General features: G+C 31.4%; 1 protein-coding gene across 1 annotated transcript in view; it reads left to right on the forward strand.

Moving 5' to 3' along the window:
- LOC129216367 (lachesin-like) overlaps positions 1–19385 on the forward strand; it is a 50984-nt gene that overhangs the window by 8966 nt on the left and 22633 nt on the right. Inside the window, exon 2 of the mRNA XM_054850581.1 lies at positions 15622–15731. Coding sequence (XP_054706556.1) covers positions 15622–15731 — 110 coding nt within the window. The remainder of the gene's footprint in view (positions 1–15621; positions 15732–19385) is intronic.

The raw sequence follows: 19385 nt of genomic DNA on the forward strand, positions 1-19385 counted from the left end.
AAGCAAGAGCAACTGTTTTATTTCGAATGTAAAATATACAGTCGTGTTTACCCAAAACTAAGACTGAGTATTATGTAATATTTTTCTCCAAAAATGCTTTTTTTTTTCAGGGAACGTCTTTCCCATAACAATGCTGCATTTATTTTTATGTTAATATAGAAATATGCATAATAAGTAAAAAAAAAAAAACAGTGAGATAATCTACGACGGGTCATTACAAATGCTCGAAACATGCTTAAGAGTGATTTTTCTTAATTCAAACTCCTTTTGTAACAGAATTACGTTACCTATGGTGCATTGACTAAAGAGCTTACTTTCTATTCCAATTTTTGTCCAAGCTACCACACACACATGGTTTACATTTAAAATGTGTTCACACTTTTTAAAATGTAACTGATCGTTATTTTCAAGTGCTTAGAATTATCTACTGGATTGTTTTCCTGAATATTAAGAAAATACAAAAAGAAAATGAACCACCCATGGAGGGAATCATCAAGATACTTATGTTCCTTTCTCATGAATTATAGACATTAATTAATCAGGTTGACTCTCCTTCTCAAAACGTTTGCTCGAAACCAAGTCTTACAAACAACCAATTTAAGACGTACACGCTGAAGCGATTATAAATACTTATTTAACTAAGGACAAGCCCACTTAAAAATAATTTATTAATATTAATTATGCTTTTTCTTAATTAAAATCTGATGGACAGTCAAATTCTGAACATTTATATTCTCAAAATTACAGCTTAACTTTCTTTATAAAATATTACAGTTTATGATATCATTAAGTCATCTTGTAGCAAGTTTGTTTGAAAAACATATTACGCATAAATGACCCATACATAAATTGATAATTAAACAATAACTACAATAGTTTTAAAACAAATTTAAAACTAAAAAAAATGTTATTGCATCGAAATTGCTACTTTTACTTGACTGAAGACTTTAAAAAGATTACAAAATCAGATATGACAAGCATCTGAGACTTTATGTCACAATACAATAATGCACACCTCTTGTTTAAAGACAAACTGCACCTCCGACTTTGTAACATGGCACGAGATATTTATGCCCTTGGCGTTCCAGCAGTTCTCCAGCCCGATGTTGCCGCAAGTTTATTCTGTAACAGTTTGTTAATGAAGTTGTATTTATCGCTTTCACTCTATCTTGCTAGCATAATGTGCGAAAGCAACAGTCGCAGTTGCAGTTAACCAAAGTGGACATTTAGTAAATGATCCTGCATGCTTTTAAAGACATACTAAATTTTCTATTTAATGAAGCAGTGCACAAACCCTGGAAAACTGGACATTTCAAGAAACTATTTTGTGAGACTAATAATTTGGTTCGCAAGTATGACAAAAAGATTTTGAAAGAAAATTGTTTTTGAACTGAATATTATTTCTAATGTAAAAGTAAAATGTATAAGAATCGAAGGGAGGGAGGGGGTACTTTTTGGTATTTCATGTTTTCCTAAATAATTTTGCCGAAATTATATTGCTCAGAACTTTTTAAAATGTTACTGGATGTCGTAATTATTTTTGGAAATATATTATTAAATACCGCTAAAGATTGTCTGAACAATTTCCTAAAAGATGAAGTTTGAATGTTATGCTCATGAACTGAACAGTAGATTGCATTCTGAGTTAATAGTAAATTTCATTATTTATATTTTTATTACGAGGGTAAATACTTGTGTACATTATAAAACTTGCTGGTATGTCTTTTCAATTTTACAGGTTAATTGAGAAAGTAAAGTAAGATAAAAAATCTTATAATTTCCTAAGTAGAGAAATATGTTAAAATAAATTTCAAGTTCATATCTTGGATCATTACAAATATGTTTAGCTCGTGTCTTTTTTAAGAAGACATTAAAGCAGGACTATTGCTGATAGATAGAAATTCTCCAGAAAGGAAAGGATGGGTCATAACGAATGAATTCCGTGACTGATTGTCGTAAGGAACATTAAATCTCCTGTCGCAGTCGTACTTTGCCAAATGCGGACATTATATTCGGAAATATCTCTTTCGCAACTCTTAGTGATTGATAGAAAACTTATGAGAAACATTTCTGTCGCTAAATTATGAATTAAAAAGATATACCTTTAGATGTTCATCAGAAATGTAGATGTCTGATAAATAAACTTATTTTGCATAGCAAAATTAATAAATTGACTAGAGTTTTGCTAAAGCTTCTTCCTATCTTAAGATTTTGATTTTAGAACCACGTCAATTTCCCCTTCGAATAGTTGATCGAAAAACATTTTCAAGTGAGTTAACTAGTTTTTAGGAACTAATTGACTTTAACCCTTTAAAGATTAGTATGGGTCATCATGTGATTAATAAGTTCAAAATTTTCTTTATAAAGTTTCAAATAGAAATAATTAGTAGATTTGTTTTCATAGACTTCAGCCATTAAAACCTTATTAGCAAAAAAAGTTAGTTTAATAAATGTAATGTAAGTTTTTTTTTTTTTTTTTGGAAACTCCGAAAACTTACACTTTTTCGAAGAAAAGTTATAATCTTTTCCAAATTAAGGTTTTTGCGATTCTTGCTCTCTTTGCAATTTCTGATCGATATATTTAAGCAAAAAAAAAAAAAATGGCCAACTTTTATTTGTTCCCTTTTTTCCCAAAATTAAAAAAAAAAACTATTTTGTATTCTAGCATGATTTCTATGCATTTATCATTGGTATGCATTTGTAATGAAGGACTACAAGTTTCAGCTCATTTTTTCCGTGCTTGTAGCATGCATAACTAATTGCAACAAGAAAAGAACTAAGCCACTTACCGTTAGTCCATCATTGATCTTTAATTGCTGAAAATTAAAGATCGATAAAACGGCACTTTTGAAAACCACGATTTGACCCCAGGAATTTTCTAGTTGTGAGCTCAAATCTTTTATTTTATGCACAAATACCCGTTCATTTTTTTAACTTTACAATAAGCTATGTTTGATCTTCCTACAAATTTAAATTATTTTACTAGAGATCTTAGAAAAGTATGAAAATTTTCAAATGTTACTCATCTGCGTAGAAAAAAATAGCTATAATATTTTCACATTTTTTTAAAAGAAATAAATAAAAGATTTTTGGAGTACCGTATATTAGTAAGATTGCCAGCAAAATTTGATCAAAATGAAAAATGGTGCGGCACGGCCCTTTTATTTATTTAATATGGAATGACCCCTGATAAAGTGATCTTAAATACATTAAATAAGTTCTAATACAAGTTTCCCCGAATTATTTCATAATAGCATTTATCATTATTGTTCAAACCTTCCTGCATTATTTAGATAAACCACTTGATATTATTAGTAGCATGACGGATGCGTACCAAGAATGGACCACAAGTGTATCAATAATGAATCACGGCATATTACGGATTTCATTATCAGACAAACTAAAAATTTATGAAACAAGTGAACAATACATGACCATGTAATGGGCCACCATTTAAATACTGGTAGAAGATTATTTTATGTTTGAAATACATCTTACACAATATTATATGATTTATGAAATATAAAGCTGCATTCCAATGACACACATATTTTTAATAAAATAACATCAAGCAAACGATTTAAAAATCCGTTAGACTCTCGAAGAAATAACTGCAAACTCTACTCAATTAAAATAATTGCTAAAAGTAACTAAACGGGTAACTAACTACGGAAAAACAAATGTCTTTCATTTGTGTATTTGAAGGAAAGGGCTTCAACCAAGTGGTTCACAATAGATGTATTTACTTTATAGTAAAAACATTAAAAAGAATAAAAGTATGAAGGTATGGTATAAAACTATGAGCGTTCACACGCATGGTACAAAATGTATGTATTTTGATTAATAAAACAGAATCTGCACCTAAAGGCGCTAATTTCACAAGACGAATGGTTGAAGATCGTACACTTACAAAACATCTGAGCTAAATCATTTTCTCTTTACATGTCATTTTTACAAAACAATGCCAATGGTTCACTATAGATGTATTTACCTTATAGTAAAAAAATTGAAAGAATAAAAGTATGAAGGTATAGTATAAAACTATGAGCGTTCACACGCATGGCACAAAATGTATGTATTTTGATTTAAAAAACAAGATCTGCACCTCATGACGCTAGCTTCACAAAATAAATGGTTAAAAATTGTACATTTACAAAACATCTGAGCTAAATCAGTTTTACAAAACAATGCCAATGGTTCACTATAGATGTATTTACCTTATAGTAAGAAAACTAAAGAATAAAAGTATGAAGGTATAGTATAAAACTATGAGCCTTCACACGCATGGTACAAAATGTATGTATTTTGATTTAAAAAGCGGAATCTGCACCTCATGACGCTAGCTTCACAAGACGGTTGAAGATCCTACACTTACAAAACATCTGAGCTTAATCATTTTCTCTTTTCGCGTCAAAACATACCAAGAAAGAAATGCGATGCGAGTAATCGTTTCCCGATAGACGTGATGCCACACCTTTCTTCTAAATTTTACTTTTCTATGGCTGCTATCTAATACATATCCAGTGTACTTATACATTTTTCTCTTTAGTTTTTCCAACTGTTCACAGGACTAATTTTAACCGCATCAAAGTAACAATTTTTCAAACTTTTCTTTTTTTATCATAGCTTCGATAACGTAAAAAAGACGGAATGATTTGCGCATCGGCTGGTGCACAATATACGCAAATTTAATTCTGAAAGAACTCACTTCTTCCTTCTCTTTCTCTCTTTTTTTTTCTTTTTAGTTTTTCAAAAACTATTCTGCTCTTTCGATTTCCTTTCAATTCTAAAACTTTTTCGCACTCTTTTATGCAAACATTTTCTTCTTACACTTTTTAAATTGAGACCTTAACGAAATCAATTTAATTCAAAACTCTACCTTTAATTTTTGTCATGATTTTAAGGTATTATGTATTTTTATTATGCAAACATTTACGGTAGTACTTCTGTTTTTGCTGGATTTTTTTCCCCGATGAATATCCGCTTTTTCAGAATATCAATCCAATTAAAGCAAATAATGATTTTTCTTTTAAGTTCTTGTGGACAAATAACTTCTGGTTATTAGAGGTATAGAAATAGAATTAGATTCCTCGAGCACTTTTTGGAAAAAAAAAGTTATAATTCGTAAGGTTCACTTTGATGAAAGACTACTTGGTTCACTACAATGAAAGAAATTTACGTAGTATTAATGAAAACAAATAGAGACTAAATGAGAAATATTGCGCTATCAATGTCCATAAAAATATATACGCACACCAGCATAATTTCGATTAAAGTTATTCGATTTTTTTTTTTTTTTTTTAAAGATTTCTTCTTTGAGAAAATTTACTTTTGTTGTCTCAATTTTAGTGAAACTACTATGAAGGAATCCATAATTTTGACCTTTTAGCGTCAAAAGTGATGTCAACTGTCAAACAAAACATTTTGAAATTTTACGCCCTCACGTATGCATTCATTTTTTTAAACTCTCTAAGCATTGCGTATGTACTCGCAGAATATGAAAATACTTTACTTAAGGGAAAAACCAGCTTAAGAGGCAGAAATTTTAGCGTTTTTCGTGATTTTATTCAACAGGAAAGGAACAATCAGAATTTGTTCAAACTTAAAGAATATTTTACTCATATTTTGAAGTAAATTTTGTAATTTTTTCCAAATCATTTCTGCCATAAACAGAAGAGTTAGAAGCTGATGTCCATGGATGGTCGCCATCAGAGTTTATTGCTGATGTGCATTCCTGAAGTCACAATTTTTTTCTGTAATAATTTCATTTTTTTTTCTATCGTTAACAACATATTTCTTCAGAATATGAACCTAATTAAAAGTTTAAAAAAATAAACCGATTCATGCTTTTGAGGTGTTTGATCACAAAATTCACGTTTTTCTACCATTTTTGTTAATCATTTTCGCATTAAAAAATGTTTTTAATAATAATATCATCCCAGAATTATTTTCATATAGAGTATAATTAAATAAAGAATATTCACATACAATTTCAGAACGATTAGCCTATAACATTTTGCGCTGGAATGCACACCAGTTGAAAAAAAAGTAATTTCGAAAAAAACACGATTGAAAAAATATTCTGTGAAAATTATACGATCTTCAGGTTTTTTAGTGCATTGGAACTAAACGGAATTTTGAATTGAAATTTCGTCAACATATTTTTCAATAGTTCTACTAACATTTTGCGACGTAAAAAAGATTTTTTGACCAGTCCAAACTGCTTTCCCCCCCTTAAAATGAATACGAACGAACACGTCTTGTTCTGTGAAATTATGTTTGAAGCGTCTTAGCTTAGAATATAATTTATTATCACCAATAATTATTGAATCTTTTTTTAGCAATCATTATTTGTAATACTATGTAAATTATTTGTCCCCCTTTTCTTAACATTCCTCGCATAATTTTACTTCCTCTTACTTTGAATATTCTGCAGAAAATGATTTCCTTGCTCTAACCTCGTCACGTTAACAGAAACAACTTTAAACGGATTGAAAGGTAAATGTATGCCATCATTCTTTCGCAGAAAAAAATAGCAGTTCGTAACGAATAATGTGCGTGACTGATTTCCATAAGAAAGACAGAAATATGTTTTTACTAACTCCGTGTATGGGTAGTGTGCACTGTTTTACTTTTTCGACACATATGGTAAAATTGTGACAGCGTAATCACATACGTAGATTTTAAAAACAACCTAATATTTAAATAAATTACGTTAAAAAATCTATTATTTTTTACGGCAATGTTTTAATTTATTTGGAGAGCGATTGAGATAATTCAAATGACTTTTTTAAACATAAAAAATATTTATCACTTAACCCTTAAGAACTTGCGTCAAAATGAGTACCGTAAACTGGGGCTACTTAGACCCGTAATTTCATATTTTTTGCGAGTTTTACACTGATTTTTTGGTTAAACCCAAAATGTGCCCTGATAACCTTGCTTTTACCACTTTTCGGACGTTCTGCTACCACCTTAAACCTTTTTTAAACAACAATATTAACTCTTTATAATTTTTTTTCTATTTTTAAAAATTGGGTTCAAGTAGCCCCGCCCTGGGGCTACTTGGTCCCACTCAGCGAAAAAGCTGTAAAACAGGTGCTAATATCAAGAAGGACCAATGATTTTGAAAAAAACTCAAAACATACATTCTAGTGAACAAACTACTTACATAAACTGCAAATTATTTATATAAATTAATATAAAATCAACGTACATTCATTAAAAAAACATATTTTTAGGCAAACATGATTTCTCAAATAGAAATATAATCTAACAACAGCTAAAACCAATTGAAATGCTCATTATTTAAACATTAGAAAGAGTGAAAACTCCTCTCTTTAATGGCTTGGGGGGATTTATTTTCTCTGATAGTTTTTAATGCCTGTTCTTCCTCGCTACAAATACTACACGATGCCCAGGCTTGTTTTGTGAACGGTCTTTTAATTTCCTTTTTCGAGATGCTATACTTAAGTCAAAATCAACTGAGGTCACTCTCTAATATATTTCTCCGGAATTAATTGAATCTGGACACACTTGTAATTTTTTCTTAATAATCCGCATATTTCCTACTTCAAAGGGTTCTTTTTTACTTTCGGACCCTTTTTATTCCCAGATCTGCAAGTTATCGGGTATAAATAGTAGCTAACCTCTGTATTTTAAAACATTACGAACCTTACATAACATAATTTAGTGATAAAATGTTGTCTGGAACTGTTTGAACGCTGGGTTCAAATAGCCTCGTTTTAAGGCAACCAGTGCACTTTTACCAACTTATATTAGTTACTGTGTTAATTATATAGCTATAACCTTAAAACACTGTTATTTCATTAAGAAATAGAATGCAAAAATAAAACTATCTTTACCTTGTTGATATCAGATGTTTCCATGAACTTAAATGTGAAAGTTTGCAGACACTGAAAACAACTGTTTAGACAACTTGCAATCATAACCTCAATCAGAAAAAGTCGGGAAAAGCAGAAACTTTGCTTCATGCTCCAACCTCTGCCTAGTACTGCTACCTGTCATGGAGAAGGTTATTTAAGTCATTGAGTTTTATAGGACCAGGACGGATTTGAAACACTTTTTTCTCATGGGTTCAAGTAGCCCCTGGAGACTCAAGTAGCCCCAGTTTACGGTAATACAAAACTTGCGGTTGAGAATTTTTCTCACAAACACTATTTTCCATCAATTCAAAATATATAATGTGTAATTGATGCATTCATTTTATTTATTTCTCGTAGTCCATTCAAGTACATATTTGGTTAAGTATTTGATAAAGCAAGTTTTTTTTTCCCTTAATGAGGCTGCGTTAGAGTGAATACCTTTTGCAGACCAAGTGCGATTGATTCCCCGATTTTGCATCCATTATTCGTGTAGCACCAGAGTCGATAAATGAGATTGCCATGATAATTTTGATCACAGTTGAACGCCCAGTTGGACCCACCGGAGGAAGGCACCTGGGCTCTATTCGATGCAAAACTGCCAAAGAAATTTAATTTTGCTTTGAACACTGTAAGCCAAATGAATATTGGAAGGATCTTTTACACGCCGCAAAATCATACCACATGGACGCTGTCAATTTTCTGCATCCTGAAAATTCAGTGACTGGATTCAGGTTCTACCCTGGCGCATTTAAGCGTAAAAGTACCAGCGTCTACACACTACAACACTCTGTCGACTGATGAAACAAAAGAAAAAAGACGCTTTCAGCAAATTACGCAAACAATTGCTCGATGGGAAAAACACTTAAGTTTGAAAAAAATTTAAACAAAACTCGCGGTATGAGAAAAACACACACATCGTCTATTCCAATTAGATACCTGCCTCCCCAACGCGAAAATCGGAGAAAGATTTAATCGTTGAGAAACACCTCAGACAGCAATAGAATTATACAAGGGAAAATTGGAAAGAGCAGCGCCTTCACCTATAGCGCTATGTTAGTTTACTGTTTTCACGTTCACTGTTATGATTTCAATGGATATGATTTCAATGCTGTACTTAATAATGCTGTACATAATAATACCTAATAATGCTGGAAACAAAAAAATTCATTTATTGCAGTATGTTTTTACTCGTGTTACCTTTAGTTTATGAAGAAAATATTTTCCAATAACTTCATTAGGCACCTATATTTCGGATAACGCTAATACGCAAACATTTCCTTCTATCAACAAACTATTATACAACTAAAACTTCTATACATTAGGGATGAAACAAAACTATCTAACAATTTCGCATTGCAATAGTTGGAAAATAACATTTTCTAAGTTTTACAGGAAACGTTCAAAACTTTGCACTAAAATCCAGTTCCAACGAAAAATGTACCTCCAATAAGTCTTTCCAACAAAACATAAAGCTAGAATTGAATTAGAAATCCTCCTGTTCGTAGACCACCGACAGAACACAAGTTACTAATAAAGCTTAAGCTCCCGACGTCCTAAATCCTTCTACATTCGGACTCCACAATGAAACCCGCTGCAGCACTTACTCAACAGCCGAAATAAGTACCTCTAACTTGAGATTATTGGAATGACCATAATGTTACTAGGAACAAGGATTCTTACAATAATGTACCTTATGCCAACGGTAAAGTGAAATACTGCATGTTCTCGTACTATTTCGGAGTTTTACTTAATGTCCAATGGTAATCTTCTTATATATATGTGTGTTCGTGTAACAACTTGAGATAAATATATCTGTATAAATAAAGAAGATTTTGTGCGGGTGTGTGAGTGTTCTTTACACAAATATACATTTTAGGTTTGAGCTTTTGCCAAATATCGTAGTGAGGTACTTTGGCATCTAGATAAATTTAAAAAGGGGTTTTCAAAAAGTCGAAAATTTGCAAACGTATTGAATTTTTACTTTGGAACTGTAAATATATTTTTTCATGAACTAATTTTCGTATATTTTTCGGATTTTGCTCCATTAGCAATTAATAACATTTGGATGAATTGTTTTTAAAGGGACTTAATTGAAAGCGTAGTTTAATTTTCTCATTACCTAACCGAACTATTATTACCGTACAAATATAACCAACAAGAAATTGAACAAAGTTATTGCAATAAGTACACAATTAAACAGAAAACGCCTGCTTTGTTTTCCCCCCAGAGCAAAGATGGACTTGTTTTGCTGTAAAAATAGCACAGTTGTTAAAAAATTAAAAAGTGCTAAATCAGATGGCAAGATTAGTTTGAAGCAACTCATCCGCTGGACGGCAAGCGGAAAAATGTCACTTACCATTTAAATAACTGTTACAGAAACTAAGCCTATTATATACATGAGCATTAAATGTAATTGATCAAAAAGTAATATGTAATCGAACGTAAAAAAGAGTCGAAATTTAAAAGTAATAGGCTACTTAAAAGCATGGGTACTAATTAGTTTTTTTTTTTTTTTTTTTTTTTTTTTTTTTAAAGATACATTGCATTTCTAACTGTGTGAGTTAATTTGGTATCTCATATACGAATCGCACGGTTTTTTTTTTTTCAAAATAGATTTCGATTTTTTTTTGTTGAGGGGGGAAGGCAAGAGAGGATCATAGTTGAACCATTTTTTTAAATCCTGCTGACCTTACAGGTAAAAAATAATTATGAGAAATAAAAAAATAACAAAATATTTTTATGTGTTAATTTCAGAAATCAGGCCTCGCATCTTCAAGCTAGCATTCAAAAATATATTCATAAAAAAGACTTACGTCATATTCTTGCTGTTTGATGTTGCATTCGGCCAAGTTCAGCCGGTAGAGGTTGATGAAAAATAAACGTTTCATACAAGCATGCTTTATTAATAAAAATTTCGTAGTTTGCAGCCAGGATTATCATTAATTGCGTTAGAAAGGGCCATTCCCCCTCGCCCTTCATCTAGACTTTGAGAAATTGGGTTGTTTCCTTCAGTCAAAACTACTACTTTTAGTCACTGAAGTTGAAATAATGAGCAAAAAAAAAAAAAAAGATAACATTGAGCGAAAAAAAATCTTTTATTTTCAAAACGTTTAATTTTTAATTATTTCTTTTAAATGAAATGTCTGATTTTTTCAAGTTAGGCGTCATCTTTATGACGACACAAGTGATTAATTTTGGCACGCTACTAAACTGGCACGCTGAATGCTTACGCTTGCTATAATGGCATCAGTGAATGGCATTTCACAACTTGTGATGCCATGCGCAGAAACGTGAAAAATGAAGTTGAATCCGCGCATCGCTTAAATTAATTGTAAAAAAAAATTTAAAACTTTTTCAAATTATTTAAAAAATGGTCAAATTTTAGGCATGCTCTTTCAGGAAAAATACTTTTAAAATTCCGGAAAAGTCTTCGGAGTGTGGATTCCGTGGGTGTTTTTTCGGTATAATCTGCACTGGTACCCTTTGCTCCCAATCCCCTTGAAAAATTTCAGATGACGGGCCTGTTTGCAGCAATTTGTTTACTTCACTGAAACTGGTTACAAAATGGTTGCGTGAAAAAATTTCGACGTAAAACCAATTTCACGGTTAGGACTTAAAAGTGGACTAGTAACATAGCGCTCGTGTATACTTCTCTCCGTCAGTAAGCGGTACAATGCTTTTGAAACTTAAACTTTCCGGTAGTCGTTCTCTGAATAGAATGTTTCAATATAATCATTTCAGCTTCCATGGATAAAATACCTTCAGTAATTATTTTTTAAGAAGAGACATTTAAAATATATCCGGATTAAACACCTTACAAATTGTTATATGATAGTTTCTAATAGTGTAAATTTCAAAATCGAGGGATTTGAGCAAAATGTCGGGCAATAGTTGATGAACAAACGCTAATAATGTTGATGCTTTAATCTAACTTCAGACTTCATCTACGTATTTACTGCTAAGTAATCCTATCCTTATGTCTCTTCTCTCTTAAATAATTAACATGGCTGCCAAAGTAAATTCAGAAATAGTTCTCTTACCCTACCTGTTGTTTGCTCGAATTAGTACATTATTGTTGTATACTTTATACTGCAACACGATACAGGGAAAAGTGTTGTACCTTGGGACACTCTTAATTTCTAAAAATCTATTTTTAGCGAGCCATGTTTTTGCAATCTCTAATAGTAATCTCCACCACTAAACAGTAAAAAAATTCCGAAACGTTACTGGTTATTTCCGTGGAACGTCTCGGGATTTCAGACGTTTTCACCTATTTCCCCCTAAAAACAAGTATCTTCACAAAAATGTTTCCTGAATCGCTACAAGTTGCACGCGTGCAGACTTTTCACTGTAGTGGAAAATATTTTTAGCAACCAGTTTAAAGATTGAATGGGGCGTGTTTATTAAGTATATCGGCCCCAGGTTGCTTACGGCTTGTTCAGATTGACTAAACTCCCAATGAGAGCGAAAAAGTCAATGGATAGCTAACTCGTTGTAAGGCAGGAATTGTAGACAAGAGATTTGCTTGGTTCCTTCTTGCATAGCTTTGGCCGTGGTCGCTCAGATTTTGGTGGAGCCTTCTTGGTAAATCAAGATGGTTCTAATCAATTACACTAAACTTATTTTTCTAGAAAGTTCTAGAGACATGACTGGCTTTAACAGTTGAGATCTCGCACTTCTTCAGAAGATTTCAAGTTTAATTTCAGAAAGGTTACTGACTTTTAGCGGAAAAACGTTCCTGGTTTTTTCCAAGATATGTTACTGGATGAAATTGGGCACATCAGCTGCCTATTATTTTCAAGGAACGTTTCTGAATCGTTTTTTACAGTGTAAATAGCGCCATCATCAGCATCAAATGAGTAAAACTGACGATTTTGTGAGAGAAAGAAAATTTCATGACTCCAAAGTGAAAATGTTCTTTATTTTTATTTCATTTTCTGTCTTTGTATTTGTAAAACTAATCAACTGAAATTTATTTTGTTATAAAAGAGAAGTACTTTAAATATTTTGGTAATGAGAAAATAATAATAGTGTATCTAGATTGACATCTATTTTGGTTTTTCTTGAACCACGTGGTTATTGTACCTCGGGACAGCCAAGCATATCGTACCTTAGGACATGTTCCAAGGTACAACATATGCATGGTTCTTATTAATTAAGGTATGTTTAGGAACGTGGAACAATGTTCTAATCTGATGTAGTTTTTTAAACACATTTAATGTTAGATAATAGTTCATTAATTCATTATTTATTATTCAAGATTTTATTCATTACCAGGAAAAAAATATAATATATTTTGTTTTTTGGTGCAAAACTGGTTGAAGTATATGACTTTTTTCTGAATCATGATTACTTTCCCATTGTACAGCAGGATGTGTCACAAGGTACAGTAGGATGTTGTACCTCGGAACAGCTTCAAACTCTTACTTTTAATGACAAAATTTTATTTTTAAACTCTCTGAAATGGATATATATATATATATATATATATATATATATATATATATATATATATATATATATATATATATATATATATATATATATATATATATATATATATATATATATATTATATATATATTACAATGAAAAAGGTTGGGGTAGTTTAATGTGACTTTTAGATTTTAAATTTGATTTAAAATATTGACGTTAAAAATTAAAATATGAAAGTGTCCCAAGGTACAAACACTCTACCCAACTGTTGGGTAATAAAGCAGAATGACTTCTACTAGTGCAACTGTTGTAACCGCTCTGTTTGATTTTATTGATCTTTCTTATTAAATTTTTGGACCTTATAACGCCAAACACAGAACTTCAATCAATCTCTTATTCCGTACATGTAGCAGAGGGTTGCGTAAGATACAGCAATGCGTAAGCATTCTTAGGTTATGATAGATTTCTTCCTTTCACAATTCCTTAAGAAATATCGCGAAAACTAATAACCGGGAAGATTTCGCCAGATTCTTCCTTTTAACCTTTCAAAGAGGGGTGAACAGCGAAAGAGGAGTGTGATATGTGCGGTGATTAAAAGGGGTGTAATTAGACTTCCTCCCGGCTATGATATCTAGAAAGCATATTTGGTCATGGTGGAAATTTCAATAAAGGCTGTGCGCTTTTCGGAACTTTCCTTGCATCAAATAAATCTAAATCTGATTGATAAAGAAAATACGTACGCTCAGAGAAAAGCGGAAACCAGAATTGGTGAAGCATGTCGAAATATTGTTTTTGATATTACGTTAGCGCGTAATAATTTATTTTTGAATGATATTGAATGAGATTTTGCTGAAATTGCGTAATTGTTTTAAAGTTGAATTCGAGATATACAGATAATTTGACACAAAAATATTCAATAACGATGTCTCGTAAATATGACTGCCCGAATAAAAATACCTATATATGCTCTTGACAACAGTATATTTATTAAACTTACATTTTGTATCTAGCCTGAAAACATGCATATAAGAATATGTATCCTCGTTAAAATATATCAGGTCTTAAGCTATTTGGATTATCTCACTGAGAAAAACTATGTTGCTTATATTTACTATTATATGTAAATTAACGGGATTCCCATTGCTTCATTTTCACTATATTATTTTGCACCTTGTCCCTCTTTGGTATTCTACTAGCTTTATGTCAAATTAATGAATTTTATGTTTAGTTTCAGAGTGAGTACCCTAATAGGAGTCTTGTGAGGTCACACTGTAAAAACGATTCATAAACATTCCTGGAAAATAATAGGCAGCTGATGTGCCCAATTTCAGTCAGTAACATGTCTTACAAAAACCAAGAACGTTTTCTGATAAAAGTCAGTAACCTTTCTGAAATATTAAGAAATCGCCCCTATTAAAACAAGTCGTGAACCTTCTAGAAAAATTAAATAGGTTTAACTTAATTGATTAGAACCTTCCTGATTTACCAAGAGGGCTCCAGAAATATTCGAGCAACCCCGGCCAAGCTACGCGAAAATTGCTAGCAAGAACCAATCATATTCCTTGCCTGCAATTCCTGCCTCGCAAAGCTGTAGCTATCCAGTGACTTATTTGCTCCCATTGGAAGCTTAGTCAATCCGGAAGAGGCCATGTACAATCTATATCCGATACACTTAATAAACACGCTCCGTCAATATTTAAACTGGTAGCAAAAAATATTTTTCACACCAGTGCAAGGTCTGCATTCGTGCATCTTTCAGGAATTCAGGAAACTTTTTTGCGAAGATACTTGATTTTTTGGGGAAATAGGTGGAAACCTCTGAAATCACGAAACGTTCCACGGAAATAACCAGTAACGTTTCGGAATTTTTTTACAGTGCATTGCGACTTCCCAAAAAATATATTCGGCACATTTTGTAGGACCATTCGGCAAAATGGAAAATTCTAGAGATAATTGTGTGTTGGGTGCTTTCTAAACGTTTAAAATATATTTTCTCTTAAAATGTAAGCTTGTGTGCATGATAGTACTTTATCATTCGGTAAATCTGAAGTTTCATTCTGCGAATTGAGAATTTTTTGCTTCCCAAAAATTTGAGTTCTGGGTGCACGTAGCCCCTTAAACAGGAAATCGAAATTTAATATTTCATTCATTTGGTAACGTTGGCATCATTACTTGCATTTTATTACTGTAGTATTTTGTAAATAGTATAGCAATATTATTTAATACCTAATTCTTCAAACAATATACTTAGTAACTTTTTTTTGTACCAAAATTTGAATTATTATTATTTTTTTTTCAGATTACCTAGAAGCTGAGCCTGAATTTTCAGAGCCCATACAAAATGTAACGATTGCCATTGGTAGAGATACGCAGCTTAGTTGTACAGTAGAGAATTTAGGAACATACCGGGTAAGCAGTGTACATGTGCTTCTTAATATCAATATTTTTTATTATTTTGATTTTATCTTAACATTTTTTCTTCAAAATCTACCTTAGTTAAACTAATTTTTAAAATCTTTTTCTATATATTCTTGAGTGGAAAACAATGAAGCCAATTTTTAGCTTTTTATTTATTTTTGATTTTTTGTCATTTCAAAGTAGTTTTTAATTCATTTTAAAATTAAACAAAATGTTTTGTAAATTGTTTTGTACAGTTCAAAAATATTGTCCTTTCTTTTAAAACAAAATTTTATTGAAACGTTTCACCAGTAGGGTAGACCGGGGCACGTTTGCGCATGGGGCACGTTTACGCAGTGCCCGTTTTTCAAAACGAATTTTTAAATGGAGTACCAACAGTCATAACAGATTGATGCTGCTCTCTAGCACATGTTAGCATAAGTTTTTAAGCATCAGTCGAGCTTCGGTCTAGCATGCAGAAATAATAATCTGTTTTTTACCAAGTTGAGTAAGTTTTGTGTTGAACGTTTTGAAGTTTATTGTGAATAAATAATACTTAGTTGAGAAAGAACAAATACATAAAAATGAGCAGAATTTTATCTTTTTTTTTTTTTTTTTTTTTTTTTTTTTGAGAACTGTACTTGTATGAACTGAAATGTTATTATTTTTTTTCATGGTAAAAATAAATCCGAACTTGGCAACGGGGCAAGTTTACGTCTTGACGTCGGAGTACCTTTACGCACGTTCTTACTGTGTCTTACTTCCAAACGTGCCCTGACGCTTTTTTCGCTCCGAATTGTCACAAACCTTTTTAGTATTTTCAGGCTCTTTAGTTTTGAAAATCACCATTTATTTTTTAGTTGAGTTACAGATTTGTATCGGGTCATTTCATAGAAATGTCAACCTCAACCTCAGAATTTTTTTTTTCCATAAAGCCTTAATTGTGACCTATCATTTCATTCAGCATATTTTTTAATACATAAATCCAATAACAGTTTGCAAAAATTTCATTCAGTGTTTTTCTTCTGGCTCAAAACGTGCGAGGTTGTAGAAAAGGCTTAGGATGTGCAAAAAACATGCGTCTACGTTTTCTTGTGTAATGTAAAAATTTTTGCAAATTTTTAAAAGAACTATGCTTATTCTAAATGAATAGATGTTGGCCCAATAAAATTGACTGTTCTTTTTGCATGCATTATAAGATAAGTCTTTTAATTAGTTTGGTTATTTCACTGAAAATATTTACGTTACGTTAGTCACGAAAATGTATTATTTTCTGCTTAAAAACTAAACCAGATGATTGAACCAAACAGCACTTTTTATTTTCTTACATCTGTGTCATATCTACTTAAAAAGTGCAAAATATTCATTTCAGTATCAGTAGATGTAAAATAATTAGTGTGACTAACGTAACATTTGAGCTGTGACTAACGTAACGGTTTGCATGTGACTAACGTAACATTTTAAAAATAACTGCTAATATTTAAAATTTATTTAATTTAATGTAAACTTTCATGAACAATTTTGAATATGTAGGCATTTTATATTGATTAAAAAATAAAGGGTGAAAAATACCAGTAATATTTCATTATAGACCTTCTGTTTACTTAGAAAAATACTTTTTTAAAGGTCTTTATGAAGATACTTCCAATTTAAAGAATTATTAAAAAAGAAAAAAAGTGAGTAAAGCAAAATGAGTACTCTGCTGAATGTGCATTCAACACAAGAATCCAAGCTTAAGAATTAAGATAATAGAAATACAGTCTTAACAAAGGAGAACGTCTCTATTTTTTAGAAAATACATCTCCACCTATTATTAAAATGAAGTAACGTGATGAATGAAGTATTTGAAAATGTTACATGATACAGTGACAATAAGCGCTGCTGTCATATATTTCAGAAAATGCAAGAATGATCATTTAGAAATTCAAACATTTTCGGTGATATCTGGAATTAAAATGCATTCTGATAAAACGTTCGAATATTGTTTTTTCAATATTACATTTTAATTTAAAAGGATGCACAACATTATTCGTTCGATGAATCAGTAAACCTTAAAAAATAATATGCCATTGAAAAGTACTACGAAGTTTCTTATAACGATAACTAGTACATCAGCAGAATACTAGAATTCAGTGAAACTACCAACTTGCAAAAAATTAATTTTTTAAAAGAGATATTTAGGATTTAATTAGACCAAGAATGATGTTATTCAGTTTGTAAAAGCAGTTTTTTTATTTATTTTTTTTTTCGCACATTCAAATTGAGTTAATTGAACTGAATCCTTCCATTCAATTTCGTTTACTAATATAGAAAAAAAAAGTAAAGAAAAAACCATAATACAACACAAAGAAGTTTCCTAAAAAGTGTAAAAGTAATATAAGAGCAAGAAATTAATTATAAAAGGTTTTTTATATGCATTCATTGCTTGTTATTCGATGGTTACGTTAGTCACGTTACGTTAGTCACACACAGTTTTTCGGAAAAGTACCATTTAGGGCCAAAAAAGATTCGTCTGTAACAAATCTGTAGTACGATTTTAAAAATAGATTGTTTACCTCTTACAAATATATCGGCCAACCTTAAATGTCTGCGTAAGTTTCAGAAAAAAATTAGCTCGTAACATAAGCATTGTTTCTCAGGGTTGCAAAAATGTTACATTAGTCACGATGCCTTTTTTGGTGAAAAAACACCTGCTAGCGTTTATTTTGCTTCAAATTCTTAGTAGAAAAAAATAGTTACCATGTAAATTTTAGATCTGCATATTAAACCAAAACACATTTATTTTTACTCCCAGTGTAAGTAAAGAGAGTTTGAAAATCAGCTGCGAATGTTATGTTAGTCACTACGGAATGACCCTATCGTATATATTACAATCATGTAGTGCTGTCTTCATGCCCATTCAACTTTTTCCTTATACACTATTCAGTCTGTAATAAATTTGCTTTATTTTAACGATGGTAAGACGTTATGTTCGAAACCAACAGTACTACGTTAAATGTCAAAATAAATATGCGTAAACGTGCTCCGTGTCCGGGGCAAATTTACGCAACCGACTTGGACTCAAAAATATTTTTTAACCGGTTAAAAACACAAACTGAGCCACAACTGAATGTACCAATTTTGACTCCATTAACTGCTTCATAAAATCGCCATGTCTAAAATTTCAACATTGAAACATAAAATTGAAACATAAAAATTAGAAAATTCATTGAAAAAAATCCTGTAAAACGTACCCCGGTCCACCCTAGTTTGCTTTGAACATTTTGAATGAATTTACATATACCTCAGCAACCTTATGTTATCCACTCAACTTTAGAAACGTATTACTCCCTTGCAACGCGGTTCAGTTGCGGTTGTGAGAAGCAAAGAGATGTAAGTGACAATATTTAAAGAATGAGTTCACCAGCCCAAATAATAGGAGAACCTGTCCTCTGCATTAGGGCATGTACTAGTATCCGTGGTAGGTGCTGTCATACAGCATGATTTAGAAGTAAAAAATCAATGAACGTCTATCTAGGATCTGAACTTAAACACGTTTTTTTTCTTTTTTTTTTTCAAAACATTAAATGATTACTTATATCCCTTTGCTTATCACTGCCTCAATTGCTCTCATCGCTTTTAGGACAAAAAGGAATTTTTAAAGGTAACAATCAAACTGTAACTAGC

The sequence above is a fragment of the Uloborus diversus genome, chromosome 2 (assembly GCF_026930045.1).
Source record: "Uloborus diversus isolate 005 chromosome 2, Udiv.v.3.1, whole genome shotgun sequence".
Taxonomy (NCBI): domain Eukaryota; kingdom Metazoa; phylum Arthropoda; class Arachnida; order Araneae; family Uloboridae; genus Uloborus; species Uloborus diversus.